Source organism: Salmo trutta, chromosome 22 (assembly GCF_901001165.1).
Source record: "Salmo trutta chromosome 22, fSalTru1.1, whole genome shotgun sequence".
Taxonomy (NCBI): Eukaryota; Metazoa; Chordata; class Actinopteri; order Salmoniformes; family Salmonidae; genus Salmo; species Salmo trutta.
Genome location: NC_042978.1, coordinates 49,341,882 through 49,364,602, shown reverse-complemented (window position 1 = coordinate 49,364,602; position 22,721 = coordinate 49,341,882). Strand labels below are relative to the sequence as shown.

At 43.9% G+C, this 22,721-nt stretch overlaps 1 protein-coding gene, 1 long non-coding RNA gene and 1 other non-coding gene across 7 annotated transcripts in view; 2 read left to right on the top strand and 1 right to left on the bottom strand.

Moving 5' to 3' along the window:
* The window catches only part of LOC115158892 (histone deacetylase complex subunit SAP130), a 71,280-nt gene extending 61,287 nt beyond the window's left edge, over positions 1-9,993 (bottom strand). For 4 of the 5 annotated variants that reach the window (XR_003868768.1, XM_029708310.1, XM_029708312.1 and 1 more), the window contains exons 1-4: positions 9,922-9,993; positions 5,708-5,812; positions 2,407-2,546; positions 692-850 (exon numbers count right to left, since the gene is read on the bottom strand). Coding sequence is in view for 4 of the 5 variants with exons in the window: in XM_029708310.1 (XP_029564170.1) it covers positions 692-850; positions 2,407-2,546; positions 5,708-5,801 (393 nt within the window). In the remaining variant the exon portion in view is untranslated. The remainder of the gene's footprint in view (positions 1-691; positions 851-2,406; positions 2,547-5,707; positions 5,813-9,921) is intronic. The other variant, XM_029708311.1, reaches the window with a different exon arrangement.
* trnaa-ugc (transfer RNA alanine (anticodon UGC)) lies at positions 915-989 on the top strand. The gene has a single exon. It is a non-coding gene; the product is annotated as a tRNA-Ala (tRNA).
* Positions 9,994-10,375: 382 nt separating the features above from the next.
* Positions 10,376-11,306, top strand: LOC115158893 (uncharacterized). Its single transcript, XR_003868769.1, has 2 exons — positions 10,376-10,854; positions 10,966-11,306. It is a non-coding gene; the product is annotated as an uncharacterized LOC115158893 (long non-coding RNA).
* Positions 11,307-22,721: the final 11,415 nt, after the last annotated feature.

The following is a 22,721-nucleotide window of genomic DNA, read 5'->3' as shown; positions in this document are numbered from 1 at the left end:
ATAGATAAAACAGATCTGGGGTCAGGCTAGGGGAGGGAGGGAAATGGGGTGTTTTAATTACCACCCTGTCATTACATTTATAGATAAAACAGATCTGGGACCAGGCTAGGGGAGAGAGGGAAATGGGGTGTTTTAATTACCACCCTGTCATTACCTTTATAGATAAAACAGATCTGGGACCAGGCTAGGGGAGAGAGGGAAATGGGGTGTTTTAATTACCACCCTGTCATTACCTTTATAGATAAAACAGATCTGGGACCAGGCTAGGGGAGAGAGGGAAATGGGGTGTTTTAATTACCACCCTGTCATTACCTTTATAGATAAAACAGATCTGGGACCAGGCTAGGGGAGAGAGGGAAATGGGGTGTTTTAATTACCACCCTATTACCTTTATAGATAAAACAGATCTGGGACCAGGCTAGGGGAGAGAGGGAAATGGGGTGTTTTAATTGCCACCCTATTACCTTTATAGATAAAACAGATCTGGGACCAGGCTAGGGGAGAGAGGGAAATGGGGTGTTTTAATTACCACCCTATTACCTTTATAGATAAAACAGATCTGGGACCAGGCTAGGGGAGGGAGGGAAATGGGGTGTTTAGTGTTTTTCTTTCAACTAGAGCCCTGGTCAAAAGTAGTGCACTAAATAGCAAAAAATATGCAATTTGGGAAACAGCCATGGAGAGGTCTTACCTTCATCTGCCCGTCGACGAGGGCAGCAGGTTGGGCCTGCAGTAGGTGGACAGGAGGGTTGGACACAGTGACAGGTTGACCAGGTGTACTTGCCTTGTTGGACACCTGCTGGAACAGAGCAGGGACCTGGGACTGCAGGCTGTGGGTCTGAACCGTGACCTGAGGAAGGATAATGAGATAAGATATTGACTTTGTAAGACATATCGGGGTGGATTGCTCTGTGGCCTCTCTGTGGCTCAGTTGGTAGAGCATGGTGTTTGCAACGCCAGGGTTGTGGGTTCGATTCCCACGGGGGGCCAAGTAGGAAGAAACATTTTTTTTATAAAATGAATTGAAATGTATGCATTCACTACTGTAAGTCGCTCTGGATAAGAGCGTCTGCTAAATGACTGAAATGTAAATGATTCTGGGACAGATTAAAGCCTTGTCTTGGACTAAAGAGTTTGATGGAGATTCAGGACATAGAAAATTAGACAATAAAAAGCCTGCAATCAATGAGAAAATAGAGAAAGTGCAGTTAATGTTATCTGTACATTATAGTGTGCGTCCCAAATGGCACCCTGGTCAAAACAAGGGCACTGGTCAAAACAAGAGTACTATAAAAGGGAATATGGCCCCATTTGGAGCGAACAAATACATGTACACTATCAACTAGACCAGGGGTATTCACCTCTTACCCTACGAGGTCCAGAGCCATCCTATCCCCTACAGCAAGGGTATTCACCTCTTACCCTACGAGGTCCAGAGCCATCCTATCCCCTACAGCAAGGGTATTCAACTCTTACCCTACGAGGTCCAGAGCCATCCTATCCCCTACAGCAAGGGTATTCAACTCTTACCCTACGAGGTCCGGAGCCATCCTATCCCCTACAGCAAGGGTATTCCCCTCTTACCCTACGAGGTCCAGAGCCATCCTATCCCCTACAGCAAGGGTATTCAACTCTTACCCTACGAGGTCCAGAGCCATCCTATCCCCTACAGCAAGGGTATTCAACTCTTACCCTACGAGGTCCAGAGCCATCCTATCCCCTGCAGCAAGGGTATTCACCTCTTACCCTACGAGGTCCGGAGCCATCCTATCCCCTACAGCAAGGGTATTCAACTCTTACCCTACGAGGTCCGGAGCCATCCTATCCCCTACAGCAAGGGTATTCACCTCTTACCCTACGAGGTCCGGAGCCATCCTATCCCCTACAGCAAGGGTATTCAACTCTTACCCTACGAGGTCCAGAGCCATCCTATCCCCTACAGCAAGGGTATTCACCTCTTACCCTACGAGGTCCAGAGCCATCCTATCCCCTACAGCAAGGGTATTCAACTCTTACCCTACGAGGTCCAGAGCCATCCTATCCCCTACAGCAAGGGTATTCAACTCTTACCCTACGAGGTCCGGAGCCATCCTATCCCCTACAGCAAGGGTATTCACCTCTTACCCTACGAGGTCCGGAGCCATCCTATCCCCTACAGCAAGGGTATTCACCTCTTACCCTACGAGGTCCGGAGCCATCCTATCCCCTACAGCAAGGGTATTCACCTCTTACACTACGAGGTCCAGAGCCTGCTGCTTTTCTGTTCTACCTGAGAATTAATTGTACCCACCTGGTGTCCCAGGTCTAAAAATCAGTTCTTGATTAGAGGGAAACTATGAAAAAAACACAGTGGAACTGGCTTCAAGGTCCAGAGTTGAGTTCGAGGGGACTAGAGTATCTACTAACCTGGGGGTAGGGTCTGACCACTCCAGTATCCTGCTTGTCTTCTCTGAACGACAAGGCTTCTTCTCCTCCCCTGCTGCTGGCTGGGTGGTCCTGGGAACCATGGTGGTCCACATCAACACTACTGTTCTCACCTGGTCCTGCTAGGGAACCATTTATCACAAGCGGTGTGAGTTTTAATAAAACATCACAGATCATAAACATACAATTAGAGAGAATTTACCAGAAACTCTGGAGGACTGTAGAAATATATTCAGTTCCAAATGGCACCTTATTCACTATGTAGTACACTCCTTTTTAGAGTTGGGACGATAAACCGAAAATTACCGACACCGACATTGCCTTCTCCTCTTACAAAAGTATAGTATTTTGCTACACAACGTTCCTGTAGATTATTCTAGAATCATTATTTGGTTGACAGTAATAGCCTATACATTGTGTTGATTCCTGCTATGAAAGTACAGTGCCTTCAGAAAGTATTCATACCCCTTGACTTAACGCATTTAAGTTGTGTTACAGCCCGAATTCAAACTGGATTAAACATACGTTTTTTTCCCCTCACACCGTGCTACACACATTGTAGAATAATAATGAAGACAACAAAACTATGAAATAACAGATATTGACTCATGTAGTAACCCCAAAAAAGTGTTCAACAAATCAAAATATATTTTATATTTCAGATTCTTCAAAGTAGCCACCCTTTGCCTTGATGACAGCTTTGCACTCTCTTGGCATTCTCTCAACCTGCTTCATTAGGTAGTTAGCTGGAATGCATTTCAATTAACAGGTGTGCTTTCTTAAAAGTTCATTTGTGGAATTTCTTTCCTTCTTTATGCGTTTGAGCCGATCAGTTGTGTTGTGACAAGGTAGAGGTGGTATACAGAAGATATCCCTATTTGGTAAAAGACCAAGTCCATATTATGGCAAGAACAGCTCAAACAAGGGAAAGAGAAATGACAGTCCATCATTACTTTAAAACATGAAGGTCAGTCAATAAGGAACATTTCAAGAACTTTTAAAGTTTCTTCAAGTGCAGTTGCAAAAACCATCAAACGCTATGATGAAACTGTCTCATGAGGACCGACACAGGAAAGGAAGACCCAGAGTTACCTCTGCTGCAGAGGATAACTGCACCTCAGATTGCAGCCCAAATAAATGAGTTCAAGTAACAGACACATCTCAACATCAACTGTTCAGAGGAGACTGTGTGAATCAGGCCTTCATGGTCCAATTGCTGCAAAGAAACCACTCTAAAGGACACCAATAAGAATACATGACTTACTTGGGCCAAGAAACACGAGCAATGGACATCTGTCCTTCGGTCTGATGAGTCCAAATTTGAGATTTTTGGTTCCAACCGTCGTGTCTTTGTGAGACGCAGAGTAGGTGAACGGATGATCTCCGCATGTGTGGTTCCCACCGTGAAGCATGGAGGAGGTGGTGTGATGGTGTGGAGTTGCTTTGCTGGTGACACTGTCTGTGATTTATTTAGAATTTAAGCCACACTTAACCAGCACGGCTAGCACAGCATTCTGCAGCGATACACCATCCCATTTGGTTTGAGCTTAGTGGGACTATCATTTGTTTTTCAACAGGACAATGACCCAACACACCTCCAGGCTGTGTAAGGGCTATTTGACCAAGAAGAAGAGTGATGGAGTAATGCAACAGATGACCTGGCCTCCAAATCACCCGACCTCAACCCAATTAAGATGGTTTGGGATGAGTTGGACCGCAGAGTGAAGGAAATGCAGCCAAAAGTGCTCAGCATTTGTGGGAACTCTTCAAGACTGTTGGAAAAGCATTCCAGGTCAAGGCAAAGGGTGGCTACTTTTGAAGAATCTAAAATATATGATTTGTGCTAGCTGTGCCACCATAGATTCTGGGTTCGAGTCCAGGCTCTGTCGCAGCTGGCCGCAACCGGGAGACCCATGAGGCGGTGCACAATTGGCCCAGCGTCGTCCGGGTTAGGGAGGGTTTGGCCGGCAGGGATATTCTTGTCTCATTGTGCACTGATGACTCCTGTGGCGGGCCGGGCGCAGTGCACGCTGACACGGTCACCAGGTGTACGGTGTTTCCTCCGACACATTGGTGCGGTTGGCTTCCGGGTTGGATGTGCATTGTGTCAAGAAGCAGTGCGGCTTGGTTGGGTTGTGTTTCGGAGGACGCATGGCTCTCGACCTTCGCCTCTCCTGAGTCTGTACAGGAGTTGCAGCGATGAGACAAGACTGTAACTACCAATTGGACACCATGAAATTGGGGAGAAAAAAGGGGTGTAAAAATAAAAATAGGGAAAACAATATATGATTTGTTTAATACTTTACTATACTACATGATTCCATAAGTGTTAATTCATAGTTTTGTTGTCTTCACTATTATTCTACAATGTAGAAAATAGTCAAAATAAAGAAAAACCCTTGAATGAGTAGGCGTGTCCAAACTTTTGACTGGTACTGTGTGTGTGTGTTTATAAATATATATATCATTTTTTAATGAATATTATTAACAGATTAAATTAATTCTGGCCAAGGGATCTGTAGAATAAGTTCAGAGGGTGTAATACCATACAATGTAACATTATCCATGTACATTATTCATTGACATTACATTTTAACCATTTATCAGACACTCGTATCCAGAGCGACTTACAGTTAGTTAAGGTGAATGCACCAATTTGTAAGTCGCTCTGGATAAAAGCGTCTGCTAAATGACGTAAATGTAAATGTAAGTGAATTCATCTTCAGATAGCTAGTTGAGACAACCACATAATCACAATCATATCAAGTACATTTTTTCTTAAAGTATTTAACAGCAAAGTCAGTGCTAACGGGAAAAGAGGAGTGCCTTTTTTCCCCTTCTTATTTACAATTTATGTCCTTAACCCTGGCCAACATAGGCCTGGGAGGCTCACAGGGATATTGGTATCCACAGTACTGTAATTTAAGCTTTAAAATCTCAAAAGTTGTCTCTGCCGCATGGAAAAATGTGTAGAATTGCAAGAAATTTGCTTGAAAACTGCAACATTTTATCTCCGATACCAAGAGGTGGGATTTTAAAATGTTTCTTCCCACGGCCCAAGACTTGGTTCGTCCGGCCATGCACTGCGGTAGTAAAACTCCTTGTAGGCTATTTTTTTTTTTTTTTTTTTTTTACATTACTTGAGTTGTGTTCTGATTATGAGGGGGTCCCTGATGAATTTAGTATCACAAAAGGAGACCGTGGCCCCAAAAAGTTTGAGAACCCCTGATAAAAGGGAAAAGGGTGCCATTAGGAACACGCGTTATTCAATATAAATGTTAACCTGGCTGGTTGGATGACTGATTGATAGAGATCGGCTTTCCACCAGGATTACTCTGAGCAGGCATTCCAGCTGTAGAAAATGTCTGAGAACTCATCTTTCACTATCCTAGAAGGGAGGAGGATAGAACAACCATTATATAAAGTTAAAAAAATGGCTGAGAACTCATCTTTCACTATCCTAGAAGGGAGGAGGATAGAACAACCATTATATAAAGTTTAAAAAAATATAAATAGATCACACGCCTCTTTCTCAATTCATTTCTTCCCTTATCTCGGACCGGATTGGGTTTTTACTTTACCTTCTATAACAGTATTTTAATGTTTGGTTTGTTAAATGTGATACACTGTGTGTAATGTCAATTTTAATTGTTTATTTTTCCATATCTCTCTCGCTCTCCATGCGCTTTCCACACAAACCTAGACCCACCCCCTGCTTTCCACACAGACCTAGCCCACCCTCATCACTCAAGGAGTGCATTTTTTGTCGCTTGACTATGAGACACTTGTGTTCAGTCTGCATGGTCAATGCAGCACATGGAGAGGCTTGCGTTCAGTCTACATGGTCAATGCAGTACATGGAGAGGCTTGCGTTCAGTCTACATGGTCAATGCAGTACATGGAGAGGCTTGCGTTCAGTCTACATGGTCAATGCAGCACATGGAGAGGCTTGCGTTCAGTCTACATGGTCAATGCAGCACATGGAGACGCTTGTGTTCAGTCTACATGGTCAATGCAGCACATGGAGACGCTTGCGTTCAGTCTGCATGGTCAATGCAGCACATGGAGACGCTTGTGTTCAGTCTACATGGTCAATGCAGCACATGGAGACGCTTGTGTTCAGTCTGCATGGTCAATGCAGCACATGGAGACGCTTGTGTTCAGTCTGCATGGTCAATGCAGCACATGGAGACGCTTGCGTTCAGTCTACATGGTCAATGCAGCACATGGAGACGCTTGCGTTCAGTCTACATGGTCAATGCAGCACATGGAGACGCTTGTGTTCAGTCTGCATGGTCAATGCAGCACATGGAGAGGCTTGCGTTCAGTCTACATGGTCAATGCAGTACATGGAGAGGCTTGCGTTCAGTCTACATGGTCAATGCAGTACATGGAGGCTTGCGTTCAGTCTACATGGTCAATGCAGCACATGGAGAGGCTTGCGTTCAGTCTACATGGTCAATGCAGCACATGGAGACGCTTGTGTTCAGTCTACATGGTCAATGCAGCACATGGAGACGCTTGCGTTCAGTCTGCATGGTCAATGCAGCACATGGAGACGCTTGTGTTCAGTCTACATGGTCAATGCAGCACATGGAGACGCTTGTGTTCAGTCTGCATGGTCAATGCAGCACATGGAGACGCTTGTGTTCAGTCTACATGGTCAATGCAGCACATGGAGACGCTTGTGTTCAGTCTACATGGTCAATGCAGCACATGGAGACGCTTGCGTTCAGTCTACATGGTCAATGCAGCACATGGAGACGCTTGTGTTCAGTCTGCATGGTCAATGCAGCACATGGAGACGCTTGCGTTCAGTCTACATGGTCAATGCAGTACATGGAGAGGCTTGCATTCAGTCTACATGGTCAATGCAGTACATGGAGAGGCTTGTGTTCAGTCTGCATGGTCAATGCAACAATGTTGGTGACTACGATGCAGTTTCCACTTTGCTTCTTAATATAAATCCACAAGTGTTCTATAATTACAGTATTAGTTTGTGTTTATTATATTTGCAAAAAGCTAGTTTGTCTTTTCTTAGCAAGTTGTGTTACCAGCTTATGCTATTCGCTAGTTAGACTGACGGAAGACAGAAGAACCACCTGTGGTAATTAGCTATCTAGCGTGCCCTGAACACCTGTGGTAATTAGCTATCTAGCATGCCCTGAACACCTGTGGTAATTAGCTATCTAGCATGCTCTGAACACCTGTGGTAATTAGCTATCTAGCGTGCTCTGAACACCTGTGGTAATTAGCTATCTAGCGTGCTCTGAACACCTGTGGTAATTAGCTATCTAGCGTGCTCTGAACACCTGTGGTAATTAGCTATCTAGCGTGCTCTGAACACCTGTGGTAATTAGCTATCTAGCGTGCTCTGAACACCTGTGGTAATTAGCTATCTATGCTGATCTGAACACCTGTGGTAATTAGCTATCTATGCTGATCTGAACACCTGTGGTAATTAGCTATCTAGCGTGCTCTGAACACCTGTGGTAATTAGCCATCTAGCCTGCCCTGAACACCTGTGGTAATTAGCTATCTAGCGTGCTCTGAACACCTGTGGTAATTAGCTATCTAGCGTGCTCTGAACACCTGTGGTAATTAGCTATCTAGCGTGCTCTGAACACCTGTGGTAATTAGCTATCTAGCGTGCTCTGAACACCTGTGGTAATTAGCTATCTAGCGTGCTCTGAACACCTGTGGTAATTAGCTATCTAGCGTGCTCTGAACACCTGTGGTAATTAGCTATCTAGCGTGCTCTGAACACCTGTGGTAATTAGCTATCTGCGTGCTCTGAACACCTGTGGTAATTAGCTATCTAGCATGCTCTGAACACCTGTGGTAATTAGCTATCTAGCGTGCTCTGAACACCTGTGGTAATTAGCTATCTAGCGTGCTCTGAACACCTGTGGTAATTAGCTATCTAGCGTGCTCTGAACACCTGTGGTAATTAGCTATCTAGCGTGCTCTGAACACCTGTGGTAATTAGCTATCTAGCGTGCTCTGAACACCTGTGGTAATTAGCTATCTAGCGTGCTCTGAACACCTGTGGTAATTAGCTATCTAGCGTGCTCTGAACACCTGTGGTAATTAGCTATCTAGCGTGCCCTGAACACCTGTGGTAATTAGCCATCTAGCCTGCCCTGAACACCTGTGGTAATTAGCTATCTAGCATGCTCTGAACACCTGTGGTAATTAGCTATCTAGCCTGCTCTGAACACCTGTGGTAATTAGCCATCTAGCCTGCCCTGAACACCTGTGGTAATTAGCTATCTAGCGTGCTCTGAACACCTGTGGTAATTAGCCATCTAGCGTGCTCTGAACACCTGTGGTAATTAGCTATCTAGCGTGCTCTGAACACCTGTGGTAATTAGCCATCTAGCGTGCTCTGAACACCTGTGGTAATTAGCTATCTATGCTGATCTGAACACCTGTGGTAATTAGCTATCTAGCGTGCTCTGAACACCTGTGGTAATTAGCTATCTATGCTGATCTGAACACCTGTGGTAATTAGCCATCTAGCGTGCTCTGAACACCTGTGGTAATTAGCTATCTAGCGTGCTCTGAACACCTGTGTAAAGGCAGTAGGCCACCAGAAACGTGTTGTTACTGAAAAATACTGTCGGGTAAAACTGTGTACAGTAAGTGTATATTTTGCATTTGTGAAATAATGTTGATGTGATATGAAAGTAAAGAGCTTTACATTTCTAAAACTATATCGCAATTGAGAATCGATTCACGTTTAGATTTTGTATTTGGCTGCCAGTCATCCTACCTCTGTAAATAAGTCATTGGACTTTAAGGAGCATCGGTAACGTTAGGATCCTTAAGAGTACATCTTGGGCTTGGATGTGATATGCCACTGTACTTCAAATTGTACTTTTATCCACAATGCCCCATCGAGAAGATTGAAACACTACTAGCAGTGTGGATAAAGGTCAAATTTGGAGTACAGTGGCATATTGACATATCCCAACCCTGCAGGTTACCCGACCCATATCTCCCGCCAGCTCCAAGGTGTCTTAATGTAACCATGCGTTCCAACCCCCGTGCAGTTCAGTGTAAACAAGCGTAACGCTAGGGTTGGTATCTTTAGTTAGTTTTTATTATTTAACTAGGCACATGTGTTGGCGGATAAGGTTTTGGTAAGCTAGTTACTATGAAACCCTAACTAACTATACAGCTGTTAGGAGTAACTAGATAATCACCGAATAGGCACTGCATTGAAGAATGTGCCTTTCTGCTTTGACCGTATCACAAGCCGATGGCAGCGACCACAGTCGAGCTCTCAAATTAAACGTTAACGTTTCATTTTGATCGCATATCCATATGGTTAACCTTGCAAAATAGCTAGCTAAGGATGGCTTGTTAACTGCAGTTATCGCTAAACAAACATTGGGTTAACAACTTAAGATTCTTACAATATTTATAAAATCCCCAAATAAGTTGGGAAAGCTATACCGATAAAGCTTTGACGATACATTCGCACAAAAATACCGTATTCGTAGAGTATTTTTCTTTTCTTCCAGGCATTCGTCTTTTCTTTTCAACAACATACAAACCGGAAGAAGGAAGCTCCTAATTTTTTTTATTATTTTTTGGTCCAATCATCGGAGGAAATTGTGTAAATCCTTGACCAATCACAAACGGGGGTGGGAGTCAATCGTATCTGTGAAACGATTGGCTGGTGACAGAACTATTCCCGCCCTGAGAATGTTTAATAAAACTCGGTAGTTTGGATACTGGATACTGATTGGCTGGTGACAGAACTATTCCCGCCCTTAAAATGTTTAATAAACCCAGGTAGTTTGGATACTGGATACTGATTGGCTGGTGACAGAACTATTCACGCCCTGAGAATGTTTAATAAAATCCGGTAGTTTGGATACTGGATACTGATTGGCTAAAACAGTATTTTAGCCGTGCGTACGTAAGACCGTATACCATTAGCCTTTTCACCTGGCTACATCAACAATAGTTCAAATAAGCATTTACCAAATAAACATTTGTACCAAAATAATAATAATAATTTGTACCAAAATAATAATTTGTACCAAATAAGCATTTAGATTCATTTGAGAGAAACCGAATCGAAAAGAACATCGTTGAAACAAACAAAGTGGCCACTTAGCTGATTCACTGACTGGTGTGTAGAAAAAAATGGATATATTGTGAGTTTGGGAATATTTAAACCAAAAAAATGGAGCTGAACGTTATTCTACGGGATTTGTATTTATTCAGTGAGAAACATAAATGCTGAAGGATGTGGGATTAGCAGCTAACGTTATGCTGGAGTCGGAGCTGGTTTGAACCGACTATATCTCAGTTTAGCATTGGAATATACAGGACACCGAATTCACAATGTGTCTGTCGGTGTAATTAAAACGTCGAGGGAAAGACGGGCTTGATAAAGCTGAACGGCTACATATGGTATGTAACTGTTAGCTAGCTAAATCATTCTAATGTACCCTGACAATATAACCGGTAGCTATGTAACGTTAGACCGAACTATTAGCTAACGTTGTTGTCTTGTGTTTTCAGGTACACAGAGCCGATGGCAGCACTATTCTCTCTGACAACACAGCAGCAGCTCCCCAGCAGCGTGGAGTCAACAACAAACGATAACACGGGACAATTCTTTTCTCTCACTTTTGTGCACAATAAATGGCAATATTCAGATCCACATGAATAAATAATTGGCATGTGTTAGTCACTCTAGACGTAGTGCTAATGCTCGTTTTTCCCCCCATACATTTAATGTAAGCTTGCTAGCTAGCCTGTGGTTGTTGTATAGCAACCAGTCTATCAACGTGACTTTTGTCCAGACTATATTTTTCATGGCGGAATGTATTTATTTATTAAAGCCAAATGTTTCAATGTAATGTGTAGTTCCTTGCCTTACTGTATTGGCAACCGGTTTAGAAAAGCAATAGGACACCTCGGGGATTAGTGGTATATGTCCAATATACCACGGCTAAAGGCTGTATCCAGGCACTTGGTGTTGCGTTGTATCTAAGAACAACCCTTAGCCGTGGTATATTGGCCATATACCACACCCCCTCGGGACTTATTGCGTAAATATACCTCACAATAATCTCTCCTTCCACCTGAAATGTGCACTACCAACAAATGTAAATGCATTGAAGAAAGGGTCTGCACTGAAAATGTGTTATAGTTCCTCGCCGTAAATAGTTCTATCGTTTTTTTTTCTAGCTTTCATTTCAGTGATTTTTTTTTGTGTGAACTGGACACAGTCAATTAACTGTATGGATGCAGGTCCATTATCATTTAAACTTACATTTTAGTCATTTAGCAGACGCTCTTATCCAGAGCAACTTACAGTACTGAATACATACATTTCTTTTTTCTTCCCGTACTGGTCCCCCATGGGAATTGAACCCACAACCCTGGCGTTGCAAACACCATGCTCTACCAACTGAGCCACACGGGACCAACTTCAACTCTATCTGGTGACATTTTCTTAAAAATGCATAATATTGTATACTACCATTTATAATGTATATTAAGGTTTCAAATTCCTACAAATACATGCTTAGATCTGTTAGGTGACCACTACAATGTGACTACTACAGAGCCCAAAATACAGCAGGACAGAAAAAGCTTTAAGTGTAACGTTTTTTTATTTTTATTCACAGGGGACCCCCAAATGTCCCCATGTTGGGGGATAAGAGATTTTAAAGTCTGTTTGAAATCAAATATGTCGCCAATTACTGTTCCAAAACAAACAAACAAACCAGGGACCCTCTGCACACATCAACAACTGACACCCATGAAGCATCGTTACCCATCGCGCCACAAAAGCCGCGGCCCTTGCAACGCAAGGGGAACAACTACTTCAAGGTCTCAGAGCGAGTGACGTCACCGATTGAAACGCTATTAGCGCGCACCACCGCTAACTAACTAGCCATTTCACATCGGTTACACACATTCCCATAGGAACACGGCCATTTTAAAAGTGTAGGGCTTATGCCATACCTTGATATACATATGAGGAGAAAGAGTCTCTACCTTTCCATTGACGTAAATATATCCTTTCTGATGCCCAGGTCATCCACTAGACAGCAGTATTAGATCCCATGACGTCTCGTGGCGTTTTTCAAACACGACGTCTTAAAATGACCCTAGCAATTAGGCCTTTCACGTTATTGAGTTAAAAAAAAAAAAATAAGACACAGACAGGGCCCAAAACAACTCCTCAGAATGTAACAGATTACACAGTTTCAATTTGCATTTATTCATTTGAAAGTATATATTTTTTACACCCCATGGGCTAGAGGGAGTTTTCATATAGTCATTTCCTTTCAAATCCATGAAGGTAGAGAGGATGGAAAACCAATATGAACGCTCTTTGAAGAAGGGAAGTGAATAAGCTCACACGTTTGCCTGCGGTTTACACAACACAGCCTAATTCTGATCTTTTGCCCAATTATTGGCAAAAGATCTGATTTGATTGGTCAAAAGACCACTTATTGGCAAAATATCAGAATCGGGCTGCTTTTGTAATTGTAGCTTTTCTATACACACAACATTGTGTCTGCATGGCCACTATTTAATCACTAAAACCAGAGGTAACAAAACACCCTAGGGAATAGTTACAGGGGAGAGGAGGAGGGGGGGATGAATGAGCCAGTTGTAAGCTGGGGATGTGTCAATGATGGTGTGAGGGTCAGATTGGGAATTGATATGACCAACACTTTCATGTCATTTATTTGTTATTTTCTGCCTGTCACTCCATCAGTCTAATTGTTCAAAGCGCTGAAGGATACCTTGAAATAGTGTAATAATGGCTGTTACCACTGCCATTACAGAGACAGACAGCTAGAGGGCAGCAAAGCCTCTTGTTTGGCATTGTCCTTATGACCTTTTAGTTCATAATAAAGTAGCATTGTTAGCTGCTGCAATTTTTTTTAAAATGTAACCTTAATTTAACTAGGTAAGTCAGTTAAGAACAAATTCTTAGTTACAATGACGGCCTAGGAACACTGCCTTGTTCAACGGCAGAACAACAGATTTTTACTTTGTCAGCTCGGGGGATTCAACCCAGCAACCTTTCGGTTACTGGCCCAACGTTCTAACCACTAGGCTACCTGCTTCCACTCTCTACATGTTGTAGTCTGAGCATTAGGCCTTAAGCCAAGTGTCCTGCCGCTAGACGTCGTTATTAAAGGTTTTATCCCAAATGGCACCCTATTTCAGTTATAGTGCACTACTTTGGACCAGGACCCATAAGGCTCTGGACAAAAGTAGTGCACTATTTAAGGAATAGGGTGCCATTTGGATATTGAAAACATCTAAGGAACTAAATTGTTCACGTTTCCTGTCTGCGTCCAGTGGAGATATTATACTCGGGGAGGGAGATGAGAACTGCAACAAGAGATATCCACTTCAGTTGAGTTGTTCCACTTTTCACAGCCAGCATTACATAGGTTTTAATCTCTCACCTCTGACCTGACTATATTCATGTTGTTGTCCAGAGCAATGTTAAAGATAAACATAGATGCATCCAAAATGGCACCATATTCCCTGTCAGCAAATGGGTTTAGGATAGAGACACATGTTATTAAAAACAGCCATGCATCCTGGACATACTGCAGATTCAGTCATGTCATACAAGCCATTCAGTCATATAGGGTACAGAGACAGTTAATATACACATTATTTCCCATTACAACTATGAACAGGGGGCCTCAGGCCAGAGGAAGGACTGAGGCCAGAGGAAGGCCTGAGGCCAGAGGAAGACCTGAGGCCAGAGGAAGCTAGGGGAAGCACTGCAGAGCCACCATTGTGGACATAAGAAGCCTGCTAGCAGAGAAGGACAGTCCCGCGCAGGCACTCCGCTCCGACATCATGTTACCGCCACATTCGCAGGGCCGTGACATCATTCAGATACCGTGATGCCCTTCTCTGTGTGGTGATCCTGAGGCTGGACACGGTCATTTCCTGGTGTGTGTTATTTCGGTCACCCTTACAGAGGGAAGGTCTCTGTTTGCCCACAGCATGTATGCGTTCCAAATGGCACCCTATGTCCTAGTGCACTATTTTTATCAAGGGCCCATAGGACTCAGGTCGAAAGTAGTGCACAACAATAGGGAATAGGGTGCCATTTGAGACACATTCCTATGTGATGGGACTTCTGGGTGGTCGGTGCCCCTCCCTCCCCATTTTGAGACGAGGTGGATCCTTTTCAGTCATGCCGTTCATCACAAGCCAAGCCCTCTCCGTTTGGCACACACTGCACTTCCTGTTAGTTATAGAGCATTAGTTAAAGCCCTCTCCGTTTGGCACACACTGCACTTCCTGTTAGGTATAGAGCATTAGTTAAAACCCTCTCCGTTTGACACACACTGCACTTCCTGTTAGTTATAGAGCATTAGTTAAAGCCCTCTCCGTTTGACACACACTGCACTTCCTGTTAGTTATAGAGCATTAGTTAAAGCCCTCTCCGTTTGGCACACACTGCACTTCCTGTTAGGTATAGAGCATTAGTTAAAGCCCTCTCCGTTTGGCACACACTGCACTTCCTGTTAGTTATAGAGCATTAGTTAAAGCCCTCTCCGTTTGACACACACTGCACTTCCTGTTAGGTATAGAGCATTAGTTAAAGCCCTCTCCGTTTGACACACACTGCACTTCCTGTTAGTTATAGAGCATTAGTTAAAGCCCTCTCCGTTTGGCACACACTGCACTTCCTGTTAGGTGAGGACCTTAGTAGGGTCTCCTAACACTACTGTAGATAGCCTACACATCTTACTAGGAAGAATTTCTATTTTAACACAATGTGTGAGGTCATGTCAATAAAAGACAAATTGCAAGCTCGTCATATCCCTTCGATTCATCTCTAATTGATGCAATTACCTGTTACAATTTCAAGTAAAATGAATGAATCCCTATGCTATTGCAAGTGATTTTATGTTGAACTTTAGCAGGATAGTTACACCTTTCAGCTTTCACGACTGAAACAAAAATAGATGCAAAGAATTCCACAGATTTTTTTTCCTGTGAGCTTTTAGACAGTGTTCTGCCCTACCTATAGTAGTGGTGCACACATTCCACCCATCGATGAATACATTGTTTTCCTGCGCTAGAATCTCACTGCCTGTAGCTCAGGACCTGAAGCAAGGATGTGCATATTACTGATACCATTTGAAAGGAAACACTTTGAATTAATTTTTTTATATGTTTTATTTAACCTTTATTTAACTAGGCAAGTCAGTTAAGAACTTATTCGTATTTACAATGACTGCCTACACTGGCCAAACCCGGACGACCCTGGGCCTATTCTGCGCCGCCCTATGGGACTGTGATACAGCCTGGAATTGAACCAGGGTCTGTAGTGACACCTCTAGCGCTGAGATGCAGTGCCTTAGACCGCTGTGATACAGCCTGGAATGGAACCAGGGTCTGTAGTGATGCCTCTAGCGCTGAGATGCAGTGTCTTAGACCGCTGTGATACAGCCTGGAATCAAACCAGGGTCTGTAGTGAAGCCTCTAGCACGGAGATGCAGTGTCTTAGACCGCTGCACCACTCGGGAGCTTTATATATTATGTATTTTGGATTTTTTAAAGAGTATTTTGAAAATACATTAACATCCATTTTAGGCCTGTGTATTAAATGTTACAAAAACCAATGGACAACTAACAATAAAAGTAGCAAAAAAATCACTAGGACTAAATGGAAGGCTAGCTAGTGGTTAGCAATTAGCATTCGACCATTAGATACAAATGTTATAGCAAATAACCTTCTAAAATACATATCATTGCCGTGGTTCATACTGTACACTCAATATGAGCCCTCATAATAATAATAAAATCAACTTCTAAAAACCAAAACATTTACATTACCTTCAGAAAGTAGTCACACCCCTGAACTTTTTGTTGTTACAGCCTGAATGTATTGTCATTTATTGTTTATTGGCCTACACACAATTCCCCATAACGGCAAAGTAGAATTGTTATTTAAAAAAAAATTTTTTTTTACAAATGAATAAACAATGGAAAGCTGAAATGTCTTTGAGTCAGTAAGTATTCAACCCTTTTGTTATATATAAGCCTAAACAAGTTCAGGAGTAAAAATGTGCTTAACAAGTCACATAATAAGTTACATGAACTCACTCTGTGTGCAGTAATAGTCATTAACATGATTTCTGAATGACTACCTTATCTCTGTACCCCACACTTACAATTATCTGTAATGTCCCTCAGTCGAGCAGTGCATTTCAGACACAAAGACCAGCGAGGGTTTCCAATGCCTCACAAAGAAGGGCACCAATTGGTAGATGTATAAAAAATAAAAAAGCAGACATTGAATATCCCTCTGAGCATGGTGAAGTTATTAATTACACTCTGGATGGTGTATCAATACACCCAGTGACTACATAGACAAATGCGTCCTTCCTAACACAGTTGCTGGAGAGGAAGGAAACCGCTCAGGGATTTCACCATGAGGGCCAATGGTAACTGTATAACAGTTACAGAGTTTAATGGCTGTGATTGGAGAAAACTGAGGATGGAACTTACAATTCCACATGTGAGAATTAGAATTTTACATGTGACTATTTTTTTCATATGAACTTGCAATTCCACATGTGAAAGTGAGATTTTCCCATGTGGAGTTTTCTTTTCTTCACATATGAGGTGAAAACATGTTATTCTCCTCACGTCAGAGAAGGTGGTGAACTCTAAATGTAATACTTATGTAAATATGGTTTCACATGTGAAATTTAAGCTCAACATGTGAAAACGCGATTTGATGTGAAACTGTTTTTTTTGTGTGTGTGTGTGTGTGTGTCTATGTACTGCGTGCATGTCTATGTTTGTGTCTCAAATGGCACCCTATTCCCTATATAGTGCACTACTTTTGACTGGAGCCCTATGGGTAGTAGTGCACTATGTAGGGCATAGGGGATGCAGCATACAGTATATATCCTTCCTCCCTCCTACCTACACCTGATGCTATGCGGCTGTGTAATTGGAAGCTTGTGAAACTAACATAGCGAACATTCTCGGGATATCAGACTGCACATTGCAGAATAACCACTCTAGATAATGCCGAGGTGGAGTTTCAGTGGAGTTTAGATTCACAGATACTGTAGGCCTGGATAGGTTGGGTAGATGGTTAAAAATGCAGACGTTTCAGTCGTCTGTAGGAGTGTTCACCACTACTTTAGCTGACACTGTTACTTAATATACATGGAGCTTCACATTTCTAATGTAGAATTAACCGATTCATTTTTTTATTTTTTTTTAACTAGGCAAGTCAGTTAATAAGAACAAATTCTTATTTTACAATGACAGCCAACCGGGAAACAGTGGGTTAACTGCCTTGTTCAGGGGCAGAATGACAGATTTTTACCTTGTCAGCTCGGGGATTCAATCTAGCAACCTTTTGGTTACTGGCCCAACGCTCTAACCGCTAGGCTGCCTGCCACCCCATGAATGCATCTCTAAAAGTAGAGTATTGCTCTACAACTATTTACTGTACAAGTCATTGTTGAACAAAATCCCGATTCCATACTGTGATTCACATCCAGAGGTTAATGTATAAACAGACATGACACAGACACATTTACCAAAGAGTCTGTTGCTACGGAATCTGTTGTGACAACACTACATCATTCACAAAGTATTCTCTCCCTCTCTCTTCAGCCCTACCACACTTAAAGATGTGGTCAAACATGACGCCCACAGTGAGTCTAAAAGGAATGGCTCTGATCTGGTTTTCTATTGTCAGGAAGAAGAAAATACTACTCACAGGTACTGTCGGTAGACCTAGGCAATGTCTCAAAGTGGGTCAGAGATTGGCTCACATTCATTCTGCCTTTGGTAGTCTGAACTCAGATCAGCTGACATGACATGATGAGCTGTATTATCTACCTCCAAAAATGGCACCCTATTCCCTACATAGTGCACTACTTTTGACCAGAGCCCATAGAGCAGGGGGTATTCAACTCGTACCCTCGGAGGTCCGGAGCCTGCTGGTTTTCTGTTCTACCCACCTGGTGTCCCAGGTCTAAATCAGTCCCTGATTAGAGTGGAATCACCCACCTGGTGTCCCAGGTCTAAATCAGTCCCTGATTAGAGGGGGAATCACCCACCTGGTGTCCCAGGTCTAAATCAGTCCCTGTTCAGAGGGGAATCACCCACCTGGTGTCCCGGGTCTAAATCAGTCCCTGATTAGAGGGGGAATCCCCCACCTGGTGTCCCAGGTCTAAATCAGTCCCTGATTAGAGGGGAATCACCCACCTGGTGTCCCAGGTCTAAATCAGTCCCTGATTAGAGGGGGAATCACCCACCTGGTGTCCCAGGTCTAAATCAGTCCCTGTTCAGAGGGGAATCACCCACCTGGTGTCCCGGGTCTAAATCAGTCCCTGATTAGAGGGGGAATCCCCCACCTGGTGTCCCAGGTCTAAATCAGTCCCTGATTAGAGGGGAATCACCCACCTGCTGTCCCAGGTCTAAATCAGGCCCTGATTAGAGGGGGATAATGATAAAACGCAGTGGAACTGGCTTGGAGGTCCGGAGTTGAGTTTGAGGGCCATAGAATATAAGATGCCATTTCAGATGCACCCCTGGTCTCTCAAACTACTTATGATTCATAATAACACTGGATTTAACCCTGAATCTCTTCACATCTCTGTAGTTCCATTCCCTGTGGACTGATGTCCTCACATCTCTGTAGTTTTTCTCACATCTCAACCCTTTTACAGGGGCTGAGTCACTGACTTACTGGTGTTCTTCCATGCCGTCCATGGGAGGGGTGCGTCACTTGAGTAGGTTGAGCCACTGACGTGGTCTTCCTGTCTGGGTTGGCGCCCCCCCCTTGGGTTGTGCCGGGGCGGAGATCTTTGTGGGCTATACTCGGCCTTGTCTTCGGACGGTAAGTTGGTGGTTGTAGATATCCCTCTAGTGGTGTGGGGGCTGTGCTTTGGCAAAGTGGGTGGGGTTATATCCTGCCTGTTTGGCCCTGTCCGGGGGTATCATCGGATGGGGCCACAGTGTCTTCTGATCCCTCCTGTCTCAGCCTCCAGTATTTATGCTGCAGTAGTTTATGTGTCGGGGGGCTAGGGTCAGTCTGTTACATCTGGAGTATTCTCTTGTCTTATCCGGTGTCCTGTGTGAATGTAAATATGCTCTCTCTAATTCTCTCTTTCTCTCTTTCTTTCTTTCTCTCGGAGGACCTGAGCCCTAGGACCATGCCTCAGGACTACCTGGCATGATGACTCCTTGCTGTCCCCAGTCCACCTGGCCATGCTGCTGCTCCAGTTTCAACTGTTCTGCCTGCGGCTACGGAACCCTGACCTGTTCACCGGACGTGCTTGTTGCACCCTCGACAATTACTATGATTATTATTATTTGACCATGCTGGTCATTTACGAACATTTTAACATCTTGACCATGTTCTGTTATAATATCCACCCGGCACAGCCAGAAGAGGACTGGCCACCCCTCATAGCCTGGTTCCTCTCTAGGTTTCTTCCTAGGTTTTTGGCCTTTCTCAGGAGTTTTTCCTAGGGAGTTTTTCCCAGCCACCGTGCTTCTTTCACATGCATTGCTTGCTGTTTGGGGTTTTAGGCTGGGTTTCTGTACAGCACTTTGAGATTTCAGCTGATGTACGAAGGGCTATATAAATAAATTTGATTTGATTTGATTTGATAGTTCCATTCCCTGTGGACTAATCGGTCTAAAGCTCTGCATCACAGTGCAAGAGGTGTCACTACAGTCCCTGGTTCGAATCCAGGCTGAATCACATCCGGCTGTGATTGGGAGTCCCATAGAGCGGTGCACATTTGGCCCAGTGTCGTCTGTGTTTGGACGGGGTAGGCCGTCATTGTAAAAAATAATTTGTTCTTAACTGACTTTCCTAGTTAAATAAAGGTTAAATAAAACAAAAAACAATGGATATTGATTCAGTCAAGTCTATGCATTGCATGACTACATACAAGTAAAAACATTTATTGTTGTATAATAGACTAGGGTGTATAAGTTTGGACAATGGTTTACTGAATAGATAGATACACCTGGCTTGGTGATGACGCCTCACCTAAACAACTATTATAGCTTAGTCATGACAGGGCTATTGTGCTCTGTCTCTGCCCTGAATACCAAGCTAAGTCCTCCATGTCTCCTACAGCTCAGGTTAACGTCACAGGTCCGTGTAACTTCTCTCTCTGTCTCTCTCTGTCTCTCTCTCTCTCCTCTCTCCCCTCTCTCTCTCTCTCTCTGTCTCTCTCTCTCCTCTCTCTCTCTCTCTCCTCTCTCTCTCTCTCTCTCTCTCTCTCTCTCTCTGTCTCTCTCTGTCTCCTCTCCCCTTTCTCTCTCTCTCTGTCTCCTCTCTCCTCTCTCTGTCTCTCTCTCTCTCTCCCCCCTCTCTCTCTCTCTGTCTCTCTCCTCTCTCTCTCTCTCTCTGTCTCTCTCCTCTCTGTCTCTCTCTCTCCTCCTCTCTCTCTGTCTCTCTCCTCTCTCGCTCTCTCTCTGTCTCTCTCTCTCCTCTCTCTCTCTGTCTCTCTCCTCTCTCGCTCTCTCTCTGTCTCCTCTCTCCTCTCTCCTCTCTCGCTCTCTCTCTCTCTCTCCTCTCTCTCTGACAGTCCAGTTGATTCATCAGGCTTCTCAAAACTTCTTGGGCCTTATTCCTCTGCTCCCCTTGGGCTGCTCCCCTTGGGCTGCTCCCCTTGGGCTGCTCCCCTTGGGCTGCTCCCCTTGGGCTGCTCCCCTTGGGCTGCTCCCCTTGGGCTAACCTGTCTAGAGGACTACACAGTCAGCTGCTTTGACTCACTGAGAAAAGAGTATACACAGCCATTAGGAATTCACATGTCTCCCACAAAGGCATCGAGTTAAGTCGAAGTGATTGTTTCAAACCACCAAGTTCTCTCCGGCTGAGAGCAATCCCATGATGTGTCACGCGGAAGACATATTTCAGTTGAAGGCATTCAGTTGTACATCTGACTAGGTATCCCGCTTGCCTTTACCTTTCACGGTCGTTGTAACACGAAAAGGGTAAAGGTGACCACCCCCCAACCCTTAAAGAATACATACAGATACTTTATAGTGCACTATGCGCCCTGGACTAAAGTAGTGCACTATATAGGGAATAGGGTGCCATTTGGGACGCAGAAAAAAGAGCCTATAAGCCTATATGCGTTTTGCTAGGGCCACAATGACAGACTTAAAATTAGAGGACGTTGACCTGGTTTATGTGGAAAATGGAAGAGTGGGGGGGAAAAAACACATTCCACTCTGATCCGCTCCATTTCCCCAAGTATCCTAACCCCCCCCCCCCCCCCCACGCCCCCCACGCCCCCCCCCCCCCCACGCCCCCCCCCCCCCCCCACGCCCGCCCACCTGCAAGCATACGCCACGTCTATTTCTTTGGCAACTGGCACTGTTCATGACACAAACTGTTCACATCCCTCTTGCTGGTGAAGAGACTTTTTCCCTTTTTAAAGCTAATTTTCTTGCAATTCTATACATTTTGCCGAGTCTAATGTGTATTCATTTGATAGTTAAATGATAACAATTATTCCAATAATATTCATGGCCAAAATCAAACTAAATAAAAAAAAAAACATTAGCTGACATGGGCTAATTGATCTGGACATTTCTGACACGTTTTAAATATCTCTATAAGGTATGAAATGACAAGAGGAACTGATGATGCAGTACCTAATGTAGAAATGGCACCTTGTGCATTCTGCTATTTCAACTTACTAGAGAACGTTTAAAGATGGACTGAGTTCCTTTAAAAAATAATAGCATTCTAGACACAGACCATTGACTCTAACATATATGTATTTCTTTCTTTTTTACCCAATTGGTAGTTACAGTCTTGTCCCATCACTGCAACTCCCCTACGGACTCGGGAGAGGCGAACGTCGAGAGCCATGCGTCCTCAGAAACACGAACCTGCCAAGTCACACTGCTTCTTGACACACTGCTCGTTTAACCCGGAAGCCAGCTGCACCAATGTGTCGGAGGAAACACCGTCCAACTGGTGACCAAAATCAGCTTTCAGGCGCCTGGACCGCCACAAGGAGTTGCTAGAGCGCAATGGGACAAGGAAATCCCGGCCGACCAAACCCTCCCCTAACCCAGACGACACTGGGCCAATTGTGAGCCGTCTAATGGGTCTCCCGGTCACGGCCGGCTGTGACACAGCCTGGGATTGAACCTGGGTCTGTAGTGACACCTCAAGCACTGCAGTGCAATGTCTTAAACCTTTGCGCCACTCAGGACGCCTCCACTCCAACATACATGAATGTAGATACTCCAAAACACATCTC